The sequence below is a fragment of the Dromaius novaehollandiae genome, chromosome W (assembly GCF_036370855.1).
Source record: "Dromaius novaehollandiae isolate bDroNov1 chromosome W, bDroNov1.hap1, whole genome shotgun sequence".
NCBI classification, from domain to species: Eukaryota; Metazoa; Chordata; class Aves; order Casuariiformes; family Dromaiidae; genus Dromaius; species Dromaius novaehollandiae.
Genome location: NC_088130.1, coordinates 21,387,504 through 21,409,734, shown reverse-complemented (window position 1 = coordinate 21,409,734; position 22,231 = coordinate 21,387,504). Strand labels below are relative to the sequence as shown.

General features: G+C 40.0%; 3 protein-coding genes across 4 annotated transcripts in view; 2 read left to right on the top strand and 1 right to left on the bottom strand.

The window, feature by feature from the left end:
* Positions 1-298: 298 nt before the first annotated feature.
* LOC112978805 (adenosine 5'-monophosphoramidase HINT1) lies at positions 299-4,775 on the bottom strand. The gene is made up of 3 exons (XM_026092535.2): positions 4,597-4,775; positions 1,413-1,517; positions 299-635 (listed from the first exon to the last, which is right to left on the bottom strand). The coding sequence occupies exons 1-3, from the start codon at positions 4,705-4,707 to the stop codon at positions 471-473; spliced, it is 381 nt and encodes a 126-aa protein (XP_025948320.1). The 5' UTR covers positions 4,708-4,775; the 3' UTR covers positions 299-470.
* A 1,840-nt stretch (positions 4,776-6,615) lies between these two features.
* On the top strand, positions 6,616-18,340 carry LOC135323457 (complex III assembly factor LYRM7-like). 2 transcript variants are annotated; one of them, XM_064499991.1, is made up of 5 exons: positions 6,644-6,776; positions 9,936-10,008; positions 11,404-11,474; positions 14,055-14,136; positions 17,681-18,340. In XM_064499991.1, the coding sequence occupies exons 1-5, from the start codon at positions 6,759-6,761 to the stop codon at positions 17,755-17,757; spliced, it is 321 nt and encodes a 106-aa protein (XP_064356061.1). In that variant the 5' UTR covers positions 6,644-6,758; the 3' UTR covers positions 17,758-18,340. The 2 variants fall into 2 exon arrangements, with proteins under 2 accessions (XP_064356060.1, XP_064356061.1); XM_064499990.1 differs by lacking the exon at positions 14,055-14,136 and having other exon boundaries at positions 6,616-6,776.
* Positions 18,341-18,539: 199 nt separating this feature from the next.
* LOC135323460 (CDC42 small effector protein 2) overlaps positions 18,540-22,231 on the top strand; it is a 116,392-nt gene continuing 112,700 nt past the window's right edge. Inside the window, exon 1 of the mRNA XM_064500655.1 lies at positions 18,540-18,610. The gene's annotated coding sequence lies outside the window, so the exon portion shown is untranslated. The remainder of the gene's footprint in view (positions 18,611-22,231) is intronic.

The window sequence follows — 22,231 nt, the reverse complement described above, 5'->3', positions numbered from 1 at the left end:
GCACACTCATAGCTACACATGCAAGGGTTTTTTTGTTGCTGTTTTGTTTTTTACGTTTTAACAGCCGCCTACACAGGTTCTATGTATACGTAAATATCACATTCAAAAACTTTTCTTCCTACAAGACAAAAGATTAGTCTCTAAGCAATTGAGCTTTCAGGCTTCAAGTGATTGGGCAAATCAGTACCTATAAACATCGCTATTAGCGGATTAAAACATTCTACATACTTATGCTCAGGGGAGACACCATTTTAACATGCAGAACTGTTTCCATCAGTAAGACACACAAGACAGATGATTCCCATATGCTAAATCTTTATTGTGCAGCTGCTGTTCAGAGCTTTTATTACCCTTCATAGACACACATCAAAAAAGAATGTACAATAACAGTGGCTAGATTGACGGGCAATGTAATAAATCTATTTGGTGGTGGTTTGTACACATGCAGTAATTCTTGTGGTGCAAGAATTTTAGCCAGGAGGCCAACCCAACTGACGACCACCCAGAACATGGAGATGTACATGATAGACAGACTGCCCACCCTCAGGCCCTTCATTCACAACCATCCGGAATCCATTGGTCAGGCCCAGGTTAGCAGCACACTTCTTGCCAACAATCATTAAATGCCCAAGAAGCTGGAGGAGAGAGAAAAAAAGAAAAAAAAAAAGAAAAAACACACAGAGAGGGGAGGGGGGAAGGGAAGGAATGAGAGCAGAGAACCATTCAGAGAAGCCAGTTAGCTAATTCCTTATAATTCAACCATTGCTGTCCAAATTGCTGTCTGTCTGCAACCGACATTTTCCAAGTAAAGCTACAAAGACTGATTATGCATAAGACAGGAAAGAGAGCTATGGAATTTTTTCAAGCAAGGCAGTAATGGACTACAAAAGAGTCACAGAAGCTAAATTTGTCTCAGGGTCAAAGCCCCCATTATTTCTTCAGGCAATGTAAGCAAATCTGGTGGAAAAGAAACTTTACATTGTCTTGCATGGGTTTGCAACATCTTTGAACTTCATTTTTATAGTTACGAATTAAATATTCAGCACCTGTCATACAACTTACCCTTTCTTCACCCCCACCCTGCCAAAAACCCCAAGCCCTATTCTCCATATTAGAATAAGTACTATTTATTGTAAGCCAGGAAAATAGATATCAGGCTGTATTTCACAACATGGCTTTTTGCACTAGAAATCCATATCCAGAGATGCGCATTACTTTATATCACTAATTTGACTGAAAAATTCCATTGCTGTTTTAAGCTAGAGGCAAAGGATTATGGTGTCAGAAAAGCTGAAATAGCCTACTTTGCCTCTTTGTAGTGTCAAAGGGAAAGGAGGGGATGGGGAAGAGCCTAGTAGATTTTGAACTAATTACAGTCAGTTTGGCATGCAGAGAGCTTCCACAATACTTACAGATTCATCAGAGTCTTCTGCTTCAGATAATCTGACAATTGGCTTCTTAGGAACCACTAGGAAATGCGTTGGAGCTTGGGGTGAAATATCATGGAACGCAAGGCACTGGAGAAAGAGTAAACAGTTAAAATGTAAACTACTACCTTTCTCTGAAAGCAAGCTAATCAAATCAATACAGCCCAATAAACATATACAGAAGTAGAATATCAGATACCCCAGAAGTAGAATATCAGATACCCCAAATGCAACCAAAGATGTTGATTTTTCTTATTATTAAAGTTTGCCACTTGCTATACACAAATACCTATTTACAGAGAACTGTTGGTATAAACACAGAATGTCGATTTTTTTCAAGTATTATTTAAAAGTAATAGCATTCGCAATGAGAAAAAGTTACCTGTCAATTAGCTTCGTGATTTATTATTTTCTTATATGCATAAGAACTAAGAGCTGACTGCATACATTCCTTCCTATAAAAAGTATATTCATGCTTATTTCACCTTCTTCTTAAGGCCCTATTTAATAATACAAATGGCAAACAACTGCTAACCATCTTTCAGTTACATCTGATTATTGCCTTGGTCAGATGTAGGAAGGCAGTTTAAAAGAATCTGGAGTTATCTGACTGAGGCTGTATTAAAACGCTATCCTTAATAACATCAGGTATTTCAGAGAAAGAACATTTAAAATAACGTATTAAGGCTTCAGACATCTCCAAATTGAGACAAGGGTATCACTGAAACATTGAACACTGAACACCTACCTGTAGGAAGCAGGTAACTCCCGACTAATTTTATGGAAGTACTAAGATTACTAGCAATCAGAAACTGCATGTAGCAACTCACTGAGTTGCATTAAATCGATCTCAATACATTTACCTCCACATGCAAAATCATGAGGTCAAGGAGAGAGGTGAGCATTTCAGGTTAGAGACTTCCAATATGTGGAGAAGCAGAAGAGAAGAGAAGGCAAAGAGAGAGGCAAAGGGAGCCATGCTGTTTATGCAAGCGGCCAGCCATAGAACTGGAAGTTGCCACTGCAACAGCCACAACCTAGAGAGGCCCATACTGTACCACCCATAGACTCTGCTACTGCTAATCATTGGGAACCTAACCTCTGGCTTACTTGTAAGACTTAACATCAAAATTTTTGCAATTTATGGTCAAGTTATGCCCCAGAGTAAGAGTGCATAATTCTAGCACATAATTTAGATTCCTCAAAATACATATTTCCTAGATGCTTTCCATTTTTGTGCATCGGTAAACAAAATTTCCTATTCACTGGCCAACTCTATTGCTTTTTAATTCTATATAGAGCACCTGTGGCCTTTGCCAAGAGTAAAGGTGATGAGAAGCCCCATCTTTGCCTGCTCTAACAATTCATTATCTTGTATACCTCCAACATGCCCTCCCCTTAAGCCACCCCTATGTAGATGATGCCCAGTTGTAAACCTCTCCTGATTAACTGCTTGTTTTTCCCAAACCAAAAGGGTGGATAAAAAAAGAATGGATGAATGGAAGTAATTTGTACACAATTGCTTAAAATTAATTTAGATTGATCATTTCCTAAGTGTTTTTCCAGATTTTTCCAAATTTCTTATTCTGTGCGGTTCATATAGAGGCAGAAGACAAATGGCTAAGCTGAGTCAAAGAATTTAATGAAGTAGATGAGTGGCAAATCATTTTCTATGGGGCAGAAAGTATAAGTTTTGAACAAAAGCATAATCCCAGAAAGCCTGTGAATGGCCAGTAACACCAACCTTCATTTCAGGGTGTTTTGTTTATTTTTATTTCAGGTGCAACAGCACTGATAAGGCTTAATTCCACAAAGACTTTGTACTTTTTGCATCTCCTTTGCACTGTATATCAATTAATGATTAATTAATCGTTACAACCCTCCACATAACATTTCCTGCCAACAATAAACAGATTTTCAGTGCAGTGAACAAAGTGAATTAAAGATCATTCACTATAATCACCTAAACTCTAAAACTAGTTCTAATCTCCCGCATACTTTAAATTAAAATCGAGTGAGATACTGCAAACAATTAGTCTTCCAGAAAATACTCTGGATTCATGGCAGTCAAAGTGGATTATTTACTCCCAAGTCGCTCATCATTAAAGTTCATAGCCTATTTCTCAATCAAGCACACTGTTCACATTACATTGCTGCAGTCAGCACAGCTGAGGAAAAACCTAATGCAAATTGCACCTTGACAAAAGAAAGGAGGCACATCTTTTTGTAATGCAGAGCAGTACCACAAGAACAATTTTTGGAAAGCAGTGCACATTTCCAACATTCTGGCAAAGAGATGGCAGCTTAACACTATTGTGATCCATTAAGAAAAGCACTGTTCCAAGCGATGCATTGCTATTAAGCACACAGATGAGGAAAACAGCACCTTTGAGTAAGAGCTTGTTTTCTATGCCACAGATAAACCCTATTTTCAAAGTGCTTAGTATTCAAAAAAATCATATTGGATACTAATTTAAAGTTAATATCTTATAGCAATTTTTTGTTAAGAATCAAACTGGATTATTTGGTTCCCAGCACACTGCAGTGCATCAGCAATTTTTTCAAGCACGCTGTTAACACAGTCACACTTCACTGCAGACATCAGGCCAGAGGCATTTTTGCAGCCTATGGGATGAGTAGCTTCCAGGTTTTTAAAAAGAATTAAAAAAGTAATTCATTAATAACCCAGCTGGGTGGTTCATAACCAAAGCCTGGCACAGCAGAGCTGCAAAATCTCTACAAAGCTATTGCGAGGCCCGTCACCATCAGCATTTCTGGTATGGAAAAACAGCCAACTACAGTCACTGCTCAGAAGCGCGGGGTTTAGATACCTGCAACCGGGACCACGCGGGGTCTGAGCTTTCTAGGCCCGCCGTCCCACCGGGACGCTCTACACGAGCGGCGACCGCTCCCCGCCGCCCCTGAGCCGCGGAGCCTGCCAGAGGCGCCGGGCCACAGCGGCACCACGCAGCAAACACCGGCACCGGCCGCCTGGCTGCGCAAGGGCGCCCCGAGACCAGCGGCGCAGCGTCGGGCGCCCCCCTGCCCCATGTCGGGGCCTTGCGGCGGAGGGAGCGCCACAACCCGCCTAGGCCCAGCCCCCCCGCAGCACCGCCGCCTGCCGCCGGGGCGGCCGCGCCCCAGGAAGAGCCCCCGCCGCCTCCCGCACCTGCTCATCCTCGTAGATGATGCTGGCGGGGATCTCCTTACGGATGATCTTGCCGAAGATGGTGTCACCGCCCGGGCGGGCGGCCTGCGCCTTGCTGATCTCGTCAGCCATGGCGATGTGCTCACGCGCGGCGCCCGCCGCCTCAGCACTTCCTCCCCGCGGCCACGCCCCGCCCGGCGCTCATTGGTTTAGCGGGGGGGGGGGGCCCGCCGGCAGGCCTCGCGTCGTGATTGGCCTTCTCGCCTGCCCTTTGCGGTTGTCGCGCCCTGGCGGCGCATGTGCTCTCGGTGCCGCGGCGTGTATCAGGGATGGGGGAGTGCGCGGCGCGGCGGGAGGGAGTCGATGGGATGGAGGGCCGGGGCCGGGGCCGGGGCCGCGCAGTGCGGTGGCGAGTGGCAGTTAGAGCCGAGCGCCCCTCGTCGCCGTTAAAGCCGGTAAAGGTCAGGCGCAGCCCCTTAGGAGCTAGGCCGAGGACAGAGGCAGGTCGGGCTGTTGGCCGCAGGTTGGAGGCTGTTTGCGCGGGGCCGTGGCCGGGCAGAGGCCGCGCTGTGGCGTCGTCAGGCATGGGCTGGTGGCCCCAGGCTGAGCCTGAATGGGCTCCTGGGCCTGTGAATGGGGGGTGTGAGTGGGTGTCCTGGTGAGGCTGGTCAGGGCCGTTAAGGCCTGTTAGTGTTCCCAGGGCCCTGATGCTTGACATCATGTGTAATTCTGGTATGAAGTATGTAATTCGTCTTTCACTCATCCAAAGGAGCATACCTATGTCTTTCTAGACTTGGATTCTCATTATTAATTTAGTAGGAGTAAAAAAAGGTAATTGTTTCAATTCCGTCCAGGGTTTTCTTTCCATGAGAAAAGATGTTAAACAAAATGTTTTGGATCAGTTCTGATTAATAAACCTTGATTATGCCAATGTCATCATTTTTAAGAAGTAGAAATTCACTTCGAATGCTTCTGGGGAATGAAAGACAGCTGTGTAAAAGTGTGTTGGTTGTAAATTGATGGGTTTCTAATTAAATGTCTGAAGTGATGAGATTTTTCTTTGAAAGAAAACTAGTAATGTACTTTTTTATGTCATTCATAGTTTGGCTCTAGGATTGTGGGCACTGCAATTTAAACCAGATTGAAGAGAATTAATAGATTTAGTGTTTAAATTGTTTGTTAATTTTTTGCTTGAAAACAAGATATACAAAAGTCTATCATTGTGTGCAGTCCTAGGCCGGTCCTTTTTATTATTTTTAAGGTCCCATTCAACTCCTGTTGACACCAACAGGAGTCTCTTAATAGGTCTTGGCATGGTGAAAGGCAGCATTTGAATCATTTGTGTTAGTCACATCAGAAAAGGCCTTGTGATCCCAGCAAGAATTATGATATTATTAAGCCTTTTGAACAAGCTACTGGTAAGCATGCTAAAGCTGTAAAAACCTTTCTCTGCTCCACAGTTAATGTGATTGTGCTGGGGGCCTTGTAGCCCCCCAGTCTCCCTCCCCAGTGCCCCCACAGCTGCCTGCTGTTGCTGTGGCTCTGCGAGCAGTGGTGGTCAGCACGCATAGGGGTGCAGGTTGCCGGGGGGCTGCTGTCACCCAGCTGGTGTCACAGTGCCAGTGTCGGTGCCTAGTTGTTGTGTTGCTCAGCATTGCCTTCTCCTGGCTTTATGTTGATATTCATCCGTCTCCCATCAGTACGTTGGGGGAGCTGATCTGTGCTGGTGTTGTGTGATTTTAGGCACGCTTTGTTGTACCCCAAAAAGCACTTAGAGGCTTGTTACCTTGTAGGCAAACAGAAAACCCTGACTTCGGTGTTTCTGTTTAAAGCTCCTAGGTCTCGTGGTGACAGAGAGACCTTCCTGAGGTGAAATATCGATGCCTCAGCTCTTTGGGCGCAGGCTGCTGTCGGTGCGGGCGGGCAAGCCCAGCGCGGAACGAGGGTGGGGGCCAGCGCGGCCCGGGGGAGCAGTATTGGCAGGGACTCCCGGAACCCCCTTGGTGTGGGGGCGCGCCGGAAGATTTGCAGCGTGCACTTCCGGTAAGCCCTGTCGTTTCTTACCTAGCGGAAAAGGAGGTAGCCACGGACCTCGGGGCGGCGCCTTCCGATTGGCTGTTGCTGAGCGCGCGGGGAGGAGGCGTGGCGCTCCGCGGCGGCGGGCAGGCGGTGCGGCCCTCGCCATGGGGAGCCGCGGGCAGGTGAGCGTGGTGCGCATGCGCGGCCCTCGCGGAGGGGCGGGGGGGGGTGCTAACGGTCGCCGCGGGCGGGGTAACGGTCGCCGCTGGCGGGTGGGTGTCTAGCAGCCGGGGGAGCCGCGCTGAGCGCGGGCGTCGTGTGGCCCCTCTTGGTGGAGCCCTGGGCTGCCCGCGGTCCCTGAGCAGGGCGGGCGGGTGTCCTCTCTCCCCGCGGCCTCCTCGGTGCTCGGGGTCGCCTCCAGCCCGGTGGAGCGGGGGTCTATGGGGAAGGGGCGGAGGGGAGCTGTGCGGGGCGGCCTGAGCCGCTCTGCGGCCGGCGGCGGAGGAGCGCTGCACCCGGGCCTGGCTGCCCGGGGCCATAAGGAGGGCCTGCCCCTGGGGCACGGGCTGCTTGTCAGAGGGGAAAGGGGGGCTGACAGGAGGTGTGGGGCCGCTTGAAATAAAGCATTTGAACTCTTTTTTGAGTGAGTTGTGTTTTAGCTTGCCACAGACATTGAGGGAAGGCGTGCTCTGATGGCTTGATGTCACGATGTGCAAATAGGATTGGGCTTTTTGTCAGTCATAACACTGCTTGGTGCTCAGCAGTTTGGAGTTGATGGTAATGTACACAGCACTGAAGAAGACAGGCTGTGTCCCCCCTTGGATTTGCAGTCTGAGGGTGTAAATACTAATTGGACTTCAAACATATTTGTATACTTAGGGATGTTGGGGAATTTTTCCTTATATTTGACTGGAGGGTAGGACCTTTCTTCTAGCACTTGCTAGCATTTATAGCATCAACAAGCAGAATTATGATGGGAAGGTGTAGAAAAGCAATGGCAGAAAAGCAGGTGCTTGTCTCAACATTTCATTTTTTTCCAATGTAGCCTGCTTTTGGGGGGATTTGAGCCCCCTGTCTCAGGACAGAAGTGTTATAAAGCCTAATGTTATTCCATTGGGGTATTGGTGGGGGAGGGGATCTGTGCTTTGCTAAATGACTACAGTGCTGGAAGGAGTCAATGCATTGGTAAACCCTGCTTCAAAGTCCTCTAATGTTATCCTTGTAACTTCTGTGACCTGGTGTTACGCAAAATATTATGTGGGGTTTGCACAAATAGGCAAATGGCAAAAAGCGTTAGAGGAAGATACCTGAAAAGTATTGATCAAAGAGAGAGTTTGAAATAATCAGAAATTATGGGCCATGGTTTCGCCCTACATATGTCTTTCACTCAAAATTACTTGTAATGTTAATTTTGCTATTTGCAAAGATGGTAAAATATTACAGACTAGAAATATTTCAAGATGCACTGTCCAAATAATTTAGTCAAATCTCCTAAAATATGCCTACAGAAGAAGGGATTTACATGCTAGCTCTTAATTCTGTTCATTCTAGTTTCCACAGTTTTAGCACATAGGAACATTGCAATTGAAGACAACCTAGTCCTGGTTAGCTGTGAATTATTAAGGACAAAAAAGGCAAAAAGGAGCTAATGTACTCTCTTTTATATGTATCTGCTCACATTTGTTTGTCAGATCATGCTTTAAGTCTTCTAAAAGTGACAGAAGTTTTTAATTTAAAGAAACATTCTGGATACTCTCAAACAATTGGGAATGCACTCATTTATCTTCTTTCCAGAAAGGTCTGTAATATAAGTATGTCCTCAACAGCAGCATATTTAGTCATAAATTACAATAAAAATTATAAAGCACTTTACTCCATTGAAGTAAAGCAACATTTGAATTCGTTGCTATTTGTAAGTTGTCCTTTAATATTGTAAGTAATTCCATGATACTGTTATGTTATAGAAGCAGTATTGAACGGGAAGATTACCTGTTGTTACTGTTTTATGACTTCTTCCCCATCTTAACTGTCATGTTGCGTGTGTACACTTCTGGAGGAATTGTTGTAAGATTTAGCCAAGTAATAGCTGAGCTGAGGGTGAGAACTTAGCTTGAAAATCTAAAAAAGTGTCGATACAGAGTAGTAGCTTTCAGAGAAGCTTGCCATCTCTCTCTGTCATAGAGAGACTGAAAGTATGAGCAATGCTTTTTTCACAGCCCTGCTGGGATATATTTATTCGCTGCTGTCCCAGGTCATTGCTTCTAGGGGACAGACATGTTTGCATCCCCAACTCACACATACAAAGCATGCTAATGAAGAAGGTGGTCATTTCTTAGATATAGTACATGTTTCTTGTGCTTTCCTTCTAAGAAATTTTCAGAATATTGATTGTGAGAAAACAATCTAAGATTATGAGGAAATACCTAAAATTGTGCCTTCTAGAGGTGCCTGAACACACAAAGAAGTACCAAAAATAACTTTTAAATGTTCCCAGACTTCTTGGTGCTTGTCAGTGATTGACAAAAAGTCAAGGTTTCCTGGTGTTTTCCATAATTCACAACAATATGCATGAATAAACAGCCAAAACCATGTGTCTATGAGCTGTCATTCTCCATGTTTTTGCATTATATACATACTGAGGTCTGTCATCTCTACATTGTAAATCCTAATCCTTCTGAGTGTTTGTTCTTACTGAGGTTTTTGTCTGATGATATGATAGTTATTTTTAAGAAAGGACTTTGTTTTGTGTTGGTTTTGCCATATCACCTGTAGAAGATCATACCTAAGCATTATACAGAGACATTAAAAATAATTGTGCTCATTAGTTAATCTGCTAGTTGAGATCCTTTAAAAATTCTCTTTTCTCACATGTGAGAATACTTCAGCCATTTACATTTCTTTCTTTCTTTGTAGTCAAAGTATTAAATCCAATGAGATACTCCTGAAAGTCTGTTTAGGTGACTTGTACAGTTGTTCTGATTGTATTTTTTTTATATATTGGCATGAGAAATACGTTTGCATTAATGTATTTTCAGGATTAGATCCCTGTCATGCAAAGTGATTATTTAAAAGCATAGTGGCAGTACTCTCTTGCATCTCAGATGAGTTTGAAACATCCAGAACTGTCTAGGATTTTGATTTCTTTTACAGCTGCTTTATCTGCAGATTATTTGATCAAGAATTGAGACATAGCATCTGAGAAACTGATTTTCAGCTAAGTTACATACTAAATGGAAAGAACATAAATTTTCAAGCAAAAGCAAAATATCCTTAATTGCAACATGCTCATTTTAAATAAGAATTGTGTTAGCAAACAAATTCTATTGATATTTTGTTGACAGGTTTTGAAACTTTTTAAATTGTTACACAGAACCCGACAAGAGGTTTTTAAAAACGATACCAGAGCCCTGGAAGGTAAGATATTTTTGTTCTGTGGTAGATGTGCACCTCTCTCTGTGCGGAACTTTCTTCTGCTTGCATGTTACATTGCCTGACTATGTTCGATTCTTAAAGTGTCATCATTGTGGCTATGAAGACTGGAGAAGGTAGCTAAAAATTTCCCCTATTTTGGAGGAGGTGGAGGTGGCTGGTGTTAACCCAAATCAGTTCTGAAGTGGCAGATAGTACACAACTATGCTAATGCTCCTGTGGGACCAGTGAGTAGGTGATGCAAGAACCAAAATGCAAGGGAAGGAGACCAGAGTACTTCTTCTGTTATCAGGATTGGCTTATGTCAACTTGAGGTAACTGTAATTTCAGCAATAATTTCCTTGTCTCATCCAGTTTAGCTGTTCAAGAGAAATGGTTCACTGTATTTGTTTCTTTCTCACTTTTCTTTGTAACTTTACCATTTTTTCCCTGTTTGTTGTGAGAGTGTGTGGTGAAGACAGACAATATGAAGTCATTAATGCTATTTTGTCCTGTTAACAGAAGCAACAGTGCTAATACGAGGGAGGGTATGGTAATTCCAGTTTATGGAAAAATAGATGGAAGGGAGATAATTAACATTCATTTGGGTTTTCTTCTTTACCAAATGTGTTTGTACATATTTTGTAAGAGAGAAGAAACTTAGGGGGGAACTAGTGAAAACACAGTTGGGTAGTAGGCAAAAGAATATAGCTAGAAAGAAAATAATTCTTAAAATAATCTTCTTTTAAATGACTGCCTTCCTCTTTTAATAGGCAGTCATTGAGGAAACTTCTGTGTGTCCATAACCAGACATCCTATAAGTTGAAACAAAAACCTTGTTTTTAGACTTGTGCCATATTTGTTAAGTATAATGTTGCTGAAAATGTCTCTTTTTGGAGCCTTCGTGATCTGTGTGGGATTTTTTAGCTTTTTTTCCCCTCCCCCCTCCCTTCAGTCCAGTCAAAGCATGTTTAACTGTGCTAAGAATTTGACTTGATCCTCATGTACAATTGCTGTACAGGAGGTCAATATTGTTTCTATAGTAATGGAAACTTTCAGTAATAATGTCTACACATTAATTCTTTTTAAATCTCAGGATACTAGATGAGCAGTCATAGCATTATATTTTATCCCTATACCAATAAAATCAAAATAAGACACTATCATGTGAATTCCATGGAAATCTTGTATTAAAAAAACTTTGGGTTGAATGCATCAGGAAGGGGATGAATTTTTTCTTTTAATGGAAAGGAGTAGGTAGCCAAAGGAACGCAGACATAAAACCAGGTTAACAAGCTGCCTTGAGACAGCTAGAAAGGCTTTAGGAATATGGGTTTTGAGCCACTGACAAAGTAAAGATGAAATTGTTTTGTTTACACTTTATTTCCTTACTTCATTTAGCTGCAAGACAAAAGATAAACGAAGAATTCAAAAATAACCAAAATGAGACATCTGCAGAGAAAATAAATGAGGTACCTCTTGTTTTGATGTTTTTTTCCACTTTGCATCAAATTTCATGCCTTTTTCTGAAAGAGTATCTGAACTAATGCAGACATTTATTGAGACATTGAGAGTGCCAAGTGAATTCTAAAAGGTGCTTCCATGGATCTTTGTTTACAAACATATTGATACCTCCATTGATATGTAGTATGTCATATAATTTTGCATGCATCAAAATACATAAGGAAAAAGCACCTTCTAGTACTTTGATGCACTTATTCTGAGGTTCATAATAAAATTAGGTGAAAGAAAACTGTTTAATGTTGCTGTTTTTTCATGTAAATATTTCGTGTATTTTTCTTAGAAAATTTTTTGGAGCTTGGATCACTTAAGTTTACCTGTCTTTGTTGTATAGATAAGTACACAAAAATATGGAGAAATTAAATAATATTCTGCATTATTGACAGAGATGGGAACTTATTTTGATTCCTGATTGCAAGTTAGGCATCATTTAGCGGCAGAGGGAGAACTGTTAACTGGTCATGGCTTTATTATAATATAGAGGTATTAATTCTACCACTGTTTTCTGTTTCTTATTTCCTTATGGTGAAAACATTATATGCCAAAAGGAATAGGATATTTTGTTTTGTCACTATTTTTATGTTACTTTTGCTCAGTTGCTATTTTAACACTTTTTACTATAATTTTTCCAAAACTTACTGAGGTCTGAAATGAAACTTACGTATTTTAGATGTTTTTAGTTATTACTACCCATACTGAGGGAATGATTTAGTCATTGTCGTTCATCCTTTTAAGGAACTATTTATACAATGTCGTTTGCACCAGTATGCGGTTTCTACTACTGTTCTTCTACTGTTGGAAAGAAATGCCTCCATCTGTCCATTGCAGAAATAAATCTGGATATTTACGTCATTCCAGCCACTGGACAGTAATGTAAATAGTTCTGGGCATTTAGTTAGGATTTTCTAGCATGTCTGCTTGTTTCCAGGCCCCTATAGTAGTACCTCTGTGTTTGTGTCCTGGACTTCTGATCTGTTTAATTTTATGTTCTTTTCATTATTGATATACAGGAAAAATACTTGCTGTAATTTCTAAATCTGTATTTGTTAGGAATGGCAGCCTACAAAACATGCATATATTACCTTTTAATATGGGTTAATTGATATATTGATTCAATGCGTAAGTGGCAGAAATTCCAGACTTCCATCAGAACTATAGAATCCTAGAACAACATATAAGCTGTCATAGTCATTATTGAACATACATATATGCTGAAGTGACATTAATGCAGAGGAACTGAATCAAATGACAGTATAGGACTTCTGAGAATTTGGACACTTATTTGTATAAACATGGGTGTGGTATGCTGTTTTGCTTTAAATATCAGGTTAAAAAATGAATATTGGCCAACCAAATGGGTTTTACTTTGCCAGAGCAGAATGCTGCAGTTTCTTCTGAGTGTGACATTAAATATTTAGGTATGAAGTGACCTAAGAAGAGGGGAATAACCATCTGCAATATTAGAATGTGGAGTGCAGTGGCTGCATCTACCCTAGCATTTTAGTTCATCAGGAGTGCACTACTCAAGTTGTCCTGGTCGTCTCCGCTTACTGTGATTTGGCTTGTTTTGTGAAGCGGTCTTAGAGCATGTGGCTGGATTACTTTAAGGTGGAGCTGAAGTGAAAATCATACTTCAAGAGCAAGCTTAATGCATTCTAGCTTCTAATGGGCGTTCAGTAGGGGCAGTACCTAGCAGGGCAGTACCTATCTCAAACACTTTAAAGGGGAAAAGGGGGGCCAGAGAAAGATCACGTAGTTGTCAAGTCCTTAGGCCTAACTCTTATGCTGTGAAGATTTGCTCCTGTTCGTACACACTGCTTCCTGATGTAGATATAGATGTTGTCTCCCAAAGTGTCTCACTTGCACAATTTCATGTATTTCTGACAGAGGTATAATGCAAACAAGTACTAGGCTTCTGCTGATCACTCAGCAAAATTGACAGTGTGCCTCTGTTTATCCTGTCAATGGGGGAAGGATTTCCAGGGCTTTTACTACATAATCATGCTTCTGTTAATCCTTACATTGGAGTGTCTTGCTCCTGCACTGCTTTCCTGTGAAATCTCAGTATTGCTAACTCTTGCTGTATTTTGCCCCTATTTTTGTCTCCTTATTACAAGAGTAGGAATGTTAAAAGAGCCAGATTATCTATCTCACTAGAGATAGTAAGATGCTGCTTTTGAGTCATTTGCCAGTGCCTGTAATTATTGAAACAAGTTACTTGTTTTGGTAATTGTGTTCTGCCTTATTCCTTTGCAGTTTTAACTGCATTTATAGGTCTTATACTGCTGCATGTTTCCAACCAGATGACTCGTTTCCTTCCTCAGGTGCTGTATGTCAGGGTAGCTAATATATCAACTTGTAGGGTACTCCAGGCTCCCGAAATGAAAGCTATGTGTAGATAGTAGATAGCTTTCTGAGTAATAGAATTGACTGGCTTTGGTATTTGAATAGCTCTCTAGTATGGAAAATGCCTACAAGGTTAATTGTATATCACTTAAATTTCTCAGTTCTTATTTTTCTTCCTTTACTAGCTTCTGAAAATAGCTTCAGACGTTGAAGTGATTCTCAGAACTTCTGTTATTCAGGCAATTCACACAGATTCCGACAAAATATGTGAGTAAAGCTGCATGTTAAAAAGATGTTAAAAGACGTTGAAATTTAGTAAATAAATATAAAACTTGAAAACTAAACAGGGGGACAGAGAGGGAAATGTCTGTCTATTGTCCGTATATCTGCCTGTACACTTAGTAATTTAAGCCTGTTGATTAATGTAGAGATCTCAAAGAGGTAAAGATCTCAAAGATGCAAAGTTTCTACACAGATTTTGTGAATTATGGAGGCTTGATAGAGAGGCAGAGGCTACCTTTAATGTCATCACCGAGGAAAAGAAGTTATAACTCGGTTATCCATTTTTGCTCCTTATCCATTGGGAGTGATAGCATCTAGCTGGCAAGTCCATGTGCCTCTACTGGCTGCTCCATCAGCATATGTTTAAATCGGCCACAGTATCCATAGGTGCTACTCAATAGGTAGAAGCTGCTTGAGGAGAATTAAGAAATTAACGTTTGCTGCCCATAAAATAGCTTTTTCCTTTAGGTTTGAGTGTTGTCTTTTATCTAAAACCTTGTACAGTACTGACATTTTAAAATTTAATGTACCTGACCAAGTTATGTCTTGGAAGATTTGTGACACAGTGATGGCCTGGATGCAGAGCCTCTCAAACTCTGAAATTTTGGCCATAGGATGTCAATCAGTAACAGAAAGTTCATCCCTGAATGCCATTCTATAAGCAGGTTTTAGTGCATTTGCACCTTTCCTGAGAAATTTCCATTTGCACCTTTCCTGAGGTTTTGAATACTGTCAGCACTTTGAACTAGACAAATCTAGTATAGCACTTACTAGAACTTAGTATCAGTGGCAGTAGAGTGTATGCCATTAGAAAATTTCTGGAAGCAAGTTCAGAATTTGTAGGGATCTGAGACAATTATCTCCTTTTTTTGCTAGCAGTTTATGCTGAATAACATCATAAGTGTGCTATGTAAAATTGTACCTATAAATGAGTGTGGTTTTCACTGCTGTTCCTCTTTACTGAATATCTCATCCTGCTGTTTCTATCCTTGCCTGCTTGTAAAGCAAAACTGAGCTTTTAGGTGTAGTAAATTGTACAGGTGTTCAATTCCAGTACAGCTATGGTTAAAGAACTTGCAGCAGAGCAAAATCATCCTTTCTGATCCTTAATCTTCACACTCTGTGGTGACTTTTATCATGTTGATAGAGTTACAGTTAGCTCCCTTGCTACTTTTTTGGTGTATTCTTATATTAAATGAGAGGCTTGGGCTTCATTTTATAAAAAGAGGGTGGAAATATTTTCGTTTGCAGAAACAAGAATAAGTATATCTTTAAAACCTTTCAGTTGTCCAGAAGAGGGAGTTTAATGGAAAATGAAAACATTCTTATATTTATGGTTTTGTAGTGTACAGTTTTTAGAATGAAAGAAATAGTGTGAACTTAAATCACTTCTGAATAAGCTCTTAAGTTATTAAAATTATAGTAAAAACATTAAAAATCTTCTGTAGTATACCCTAAAGTGGCTAGATGAATTGCTGTTTGTTTGCAAATGAAAATAGGTTAAGTGAATTTAGTTGAAAAGTTTACTTTTCATAATGTTTCATTTTATGTGCTGCATGTTTGTTTTAGAAACTTTGTAGATGAAGGTTTGCTTTGCTGTAATAGAAAGTATATTGGCCTACCTGGAAAAAATTAAGTGTTATAAAATATTTGTATCTGGGCTGTATTTAAGTTAGTATACTGCCCTTATTTCATCCTGAGCAAAAACAGACAAAAAAAAGTAATTAGTTGTTATGTTGCATGAAAGAGGAGAGGGGAAGGAGAAGCTAGGTAAGATATGTTTCCAAAACCTGTTGCTGCAGCTTGTTTTCCCAGGAACCGTCAGAATCTTCTCATGCTTAACTTTTTGTATTATAGCTGACAATATGTAATTTAGCCATCTGGTGGGGGGTTTTTTTGCAAACTTGCATCTCTAAAATAACTATTTAGTATATATCCTGAAAAGAAAAGCCAGAACTAGTTTTGAATAGTGAAGAAAAATACTGATAAGGTGAACATACTTCTTTTATTAAATGAGATTATTCAGTGCTGTCATGACTTTGGAAACAGTGCACAGGGCAACATTACTCTTCTTAAGAATCTGAGACAAAGCAGTGTATAGTCATGTTTGGATTCAGTGATAAGTCTTTTAAATGTTAAATTAGGCAGGATTTTGCTTACTAAAGAGAAGAAATTTTGAGTTACAAGCTTGTTAGTCACTTAACCTTTCTGAATTTTTTTTTTTTTTTTTTTTTTTTTTGCAAAATGTTTCAGTCTGAGTCACGTTATTCACTAGCATACAAATGTCTTGGTTCTATTTATTTTACTTCAAATTAAGCTGATAAAAGTCAAGCTTAAATTTTAGTGATACACCACACATGCAGTATGTCCTGATGATTTTGATGTGCTATGTTGACTCTGTACGTTCAAAACATAGCTTTCAAAAGGACAGTAAAAAAAATTTTCTTCTTTCAGTCTTTATCTGTTTGGGGTTTTTGTTTTGTTTTTGATAGTTTAAATCCATCCAATTCCTATTTTTTTCTTTTTGTATTGCTTTCATGCACCTATTGTAGCTGTATAGATCAACATGATTTGTCGTGAATTTACTCATCTGTGTTTTCTCTGTAAGAGAAATACAATTGAATTTTTATTTAAAGCTCTTAGAAACTTATTAAATGCATCAGTATCAATCCACAGATGCAAAAGAAACATATCCTCAAGGAAATCAGTTTTCTTTCTTACTTACAATATATGGGAAAACAGTGACTTTGGACAGAATGTTACTCAGTGTTGCGTGTGTGTGTGTCTCTAATGTTTTATGGGTTTACTGTACCCTTAGTACCTGACCTAGTCTGACCTAGTCAAAGAACAGCATTATGCTTTCAGCCCTTTGTGCTTTAAGTTGCTGCTACTTGAGCAAATGTGACATGACACAGCTCCTTCCCTCCGTGCAGAAAGGCCAAGCTGATGTCTGAAGAGCCAGATGGCCAGAACTTTGAGCCAGGAGCAGGTTAAAATGGTGCATAATTAGACAAACCCTAACATGCTGCCATTCTTTGAAGAGTTAGTGGTGATAACTTTCATTTGATTCCTTCATTTTCTGTTAGCCTTTGAAAAAGGTGTAACTAAATTAATATTATGGATCTTAAATCAGATGGGGGGAGGGGATATGTCAAATTTGATACTCATTTTTGAAATTGTTTAAGTAAACATAATCTGACTCAGGATTGTCAGCAATGTTAAAATTGCCATTTTCTCTCTTACTAAAAGTTATTGCAACACTTTGCCCTTTTTATGGATTCTTAATGTCATTAAAATATTTTCCGTGCTTTTAAAGGGAAAAAGCTGAAGGAAATATTCTGACAAACAGAACGTAAATGTTAATACAGTTTTGTCTTAGGTAGTTGCCATTACGCTGCCTGTCAGCTTACCAGACTCTCCTTTTAGTAACTTGATTTGTTGTTTGCAAATGTAAAAACAACTTTATTATTTTAAATAGTATTTTCCAGAAGGTGGTATTCTTACAGGTTTTTTTTTTTTCCTGTTACAGTGCTTGTACCCAGGAAAGATCTGCTACAAGACAACACTCCTTACTTTGATAAACCAACAAAAAAGCATCAATCCTGAGGAAAATATGTCCTTCTCCCCCAAAGGTTAATATCCTGTAATGAGATCTCTGAAAACCAGTAGCAGATATCTGTTTTAAAACTAAATTTGGAAAATAGTAAATACTGTTAACAGGAATACAGAGATTAAAACCAAAACACCGTTTTTATTGTGTGCTATGATACCATCATGCAGTTCTGAAGGATACTTTTCTTGTTTGGAAGGTATTAATATTTCCATAGAAACTCAAGATGCATACTGTTTTCCTAAAAATATACTTCTGAACTGTGTTACTTCAGCCAAAAATGGATGTTGTTAATTATGACAATCATCAAACAGATTGTTTTGTGGCAGTTCAGAGGTTTCACAAAACCTAAATGCAGGTCTTAATCCTGACAATATTTATTTGTAAGTTTGTCATCAATGATATGCTGCTTTGAAATAATGAAAAACCATCTTGTGATTTACCATTAAATTTATGCTTTGCAGCAAAAGCATGATTTCTGAAGTTGTCATTAACTGTACACTGTAACTGTACTGTGATGTTTGAAAGGGTTCTTTAAGGTTTATCTGAATAAATTATTCAGATTTTGCAGATGGGAAAGCGTGTGTAGTGTTTTTCTTCTCCTGACGCACCTTTGAATGAGCAAGAATAGCAGAGTTTGTGTATCTGAATAACAGTGGAACAAGAGAGCTCAGCCATAACCTAAGCTAAGGATGTTGGTTTAGATCATATGGTTTATGGATTTAAGGTTTTTGGTTTATCTTGTGATTACAGAGTGACTTCCTGAGGCATTTATCAAAGAAAAGAGGATGGGTGCTTTTGAAACTTATGTAGTCTCAAGTGATCTGACTTGTGTAGAGTGAATTTATGGTGAGTTTATTTACTAAGCCCTTACTGCTTGCATTTTTTTAGTAGAGAATCATTTCTTTCTCACTGAATTACTCATATAAACCTGTTCGTTTTAATTTGAATTGCAACCAGATATAACTACAGTGAATACAGAATCTTCTCTGTGCGAAATCAGTAACAGGAACCATACTGGGATCTACATAAATGTAATACCACACGAAAGTGTGCTACCTCACAGCTCTCTTTCAGATCTCAGTGATCCTGTTTATTTTTAATAAGCCTTGAAGGTGCCAGTATTGCATCTGCCTATAGCTTCTGACATGGTTTCACTGACTGGCTAGAAGAGAAAAGTAGTGCCTGTATCCAGTTTTTCTCCCCTCACACCGAGTGGCAATGGGACAAGTACTCCTTTTCTTAAAATTGTCACCTCTGCCTGCCATTGGCAGGGTAGCCAGCAGAGAATATACATTGTCCATAATCCCTCCTTCATCTTACGATCAGTTCAGATGACCCACTGATATTGCTACCACTGTGGCTCAAAGGCATCAGGCGAATGGTTGGGGATAGAACGAAATGAGTGCAGTTCTTACTCGTTTGTTGCAATCTGGTGGCTCCACTAGAAAGCATGTCTTGGTCCATTGTGGATGCACTGTTCTAGGCCTCTGTGCCTTTTCCTTCCCTGAGGACAGGCTGTATCTTGCTTCTGGTTTCCCATCCCTTTGCAACCTTAACTTTTCTTGTCTTTTCTTTAAGGAGCATGAGAAAGGGGAGGCAAGGGAGAGAGAATAGATGGTAGTTGCAGTTGTAAAGAGAAAACAAAACAGAGCATCAGCTCTCGCAAAGTGACTAATTCTGAAGCAGAAATGATTAAGCTGGGGTTGGGCAGGAATGACACATTATACAACCATTAAAGTATAGATCGCACAGCATGCTAGAATTATGGGGGAATTTCTCTCTCGCAGATCCATTGCTTTAGGCTATGGGAATAGTGTATGAGTAACTTTATTTTTCAGATTGGTTTCCTAGTACTGTTAGTTTTAGTAGTGATGTAAAATAGTATTGTCCATTACCATGCATGCAAAATACGAATTTAAAAACTTAGTGATGTCAACAGTAGATGGCACTCTTCTGTATGATATGAGGAAACTGCGAGTAGAGAAACTATTTTCACATGACTATTATTTTGTTCTTGTTCTGCTGTCATGTGTTTTGGGTTTTCATTTTTAATATGACTTAACACATGAATAGGAAGATAGTGCAGAAATGGCAGCCCACAAGCTGAGACTTGGAATTCTACAAGTGTTTTTGTGCTTCATTTTGCTTATGTGTTGAATATTCTTAATAAAAATATGGAATGACTCACCTGTATAGCATATACAACTATTGAAAGTGAAGGACACGATCAGAGAAGTTGATAGGGTTTAATGGTCATAGGAATAAAATTCTCCTTACTCTCCTGTGCAGTATGTTTATGGTTCTGCTGCATTAACTTTCCATGTTCCTGCTGTCCTTGTGCATTCCTGGGCAGCAGACACTAACTGAGTTTTCAAGTGCTGAGATGAGGAAAATCAAGCTGATACACAAAAGACTACTAATGTCAGAGACTGACAAACCTGTTAGTTGCTCTTGTTTCAAGGTGATCTTAAATGAGAGTCTGGGGAGTATCCAGATGTGGGATAGGGAATTGAGCCTAAAAGTATCTGAAAGTTACAGTCCCTGTCTAGCCCAGCAGTTGTTTGCTTTCTGCAAACTGAGCTTTCCAGCCTTGAAAGACTCTCACAAACCTGCTTAATGAGCAGCTGGTAATTAAAGGCTTCTCTGTGCTAGTTGGTGCTAGTGGTTATTCCTCTTCCTGTGATTCTCTGCTTACCTGTTGGTTCACGTTCCAGTATCTAATCCTCTCCCACAGCTTACATTTCCATTTTCATTTCATTATGACTATGAGTCTGTTCTTGATACTGCTGGCCTTGTCCTCATATATACTTGTTTTTTTTTTTTTTAAGAAAAGAAGTTTTGTTGCATTCCTTCCTCAAAGTTTGAAGTGTTAGCTGAAACTGTCTAAAACATTTCACTTAATGACATAGGAGGGAAGAAGATTGATTCTCTTTAGGAGAAACTGGGATTTGACAGGCTCACAATAACATGATTCAAACATGTTAAACTTTTTCAGATTTACTGGAGCTGCAGAGTTTTAGAGCAGATCTATGTGCCTTCCTTTCAGAATGTGCATCATCAGCCTTATAAGGCATAAAGGTAGTATCTCCTTAAATTGTTGCTTAATGTGTAACTAGGTATTATTCAAACAAAATTAACCCCCCTGTAAAAATCTTACGCAGTCAGGCAGGAAAGCTTCTGTTAAAAAGGGATAGCTCTCTGCTTCATCAGATCTGCTATAGTTCAGCTACTGTAGCAAAGAGGTCAATATGGTGTATTCAGCTAGATATTTACTGAAGTCCCAGGGGGCCTCTGACCTGTACAGATATACCAGCAGTGCTACTCAGCACTACCTAGGCTAGCTGGTTTAAAGGTTGGTTTCAATAGGTCTACGTAAGGTAGTCACATGCATATGCAATGGTTGGTAGGACAAATGTCACCTCAGTGATTACACTTAATAAAAAAATCTAAGCACTTCAGCTTTTGACGTCATTTACCAGAGATGTCTCTGTTGCTAGAGCCTTCTGCTCTGGCATTCTCCTTCAGGAAATCTTGGCTTCGTGTGCACTGTAGCTTTAATGAAAGCATTAATTACAGCCTAGCAATACTTCCTGTTTAAATATTGGGGGTTTCTTTTGTTCTGAACACCTTTCCCTCTCCTTTAACATTTTCAAAGTATGAGGTTTCCTACCTTTTTCTCTGTGAGCACTAACTCAGGATGGGGGTCAAACACAATTTTAGTATGGTTGCTATAGTCTGATCTTCATAAAGCACCCAAGTGACAGATTTAATCTATGAATTGATTTGTTTTGCATGCATAGGATTTGAGTTGGAAGCCTTTATGGTCTTCCAATGAAATAAGGTGGCTTTTGTAATTTAGCAGGGCCAAGTGAATCCCTTGCCTTGCTCTATTCCCATGCACTTCAGTAAAGGAAACCTTTAGTGGCTATTTTTATAGGCATTGCTATCCTACACCACGATGGGACCCCATAAAGAGTTGATCTAGAAATAGCGTTAAGAATTTAATCTGGAAAAGTGGCTCATACCTTCCCTGAGGTGCTGAGTTTTCAGGGGTATTTTTTCAGGTATTATGAGATCAACAAAACAGTGACTAAATCTAGTGTTAGCTTCTATTCCTTTACATTAGAGGTCATACCAACTGAAGGTGCTGGACTGAATGCTGTGTAGCTTCATCAGTGCTGTTTGTGTCACGCTGGACCTGTAAATGAAGTAATTTAGCTTCAAGTACTGGCAGTTCTTTACACTTCCTTTACAGAAGGGGAAAAAATACTGACAATTGAAAACTAAAAATAAAGGCTGACCAACTTACAGGAAGAGCTGAGTCCTAGTACTTCCCTGCCTTAGATAACTTTTTCCAAACTACTTGCAATGGGAAATGCAGTTTATCCTAAATTTTGGAGTTTACTGGGCTGTGAAATCTTTGATATTTAACTGTACTTGGAATTAAGCACAAATCGCAAAATGAAT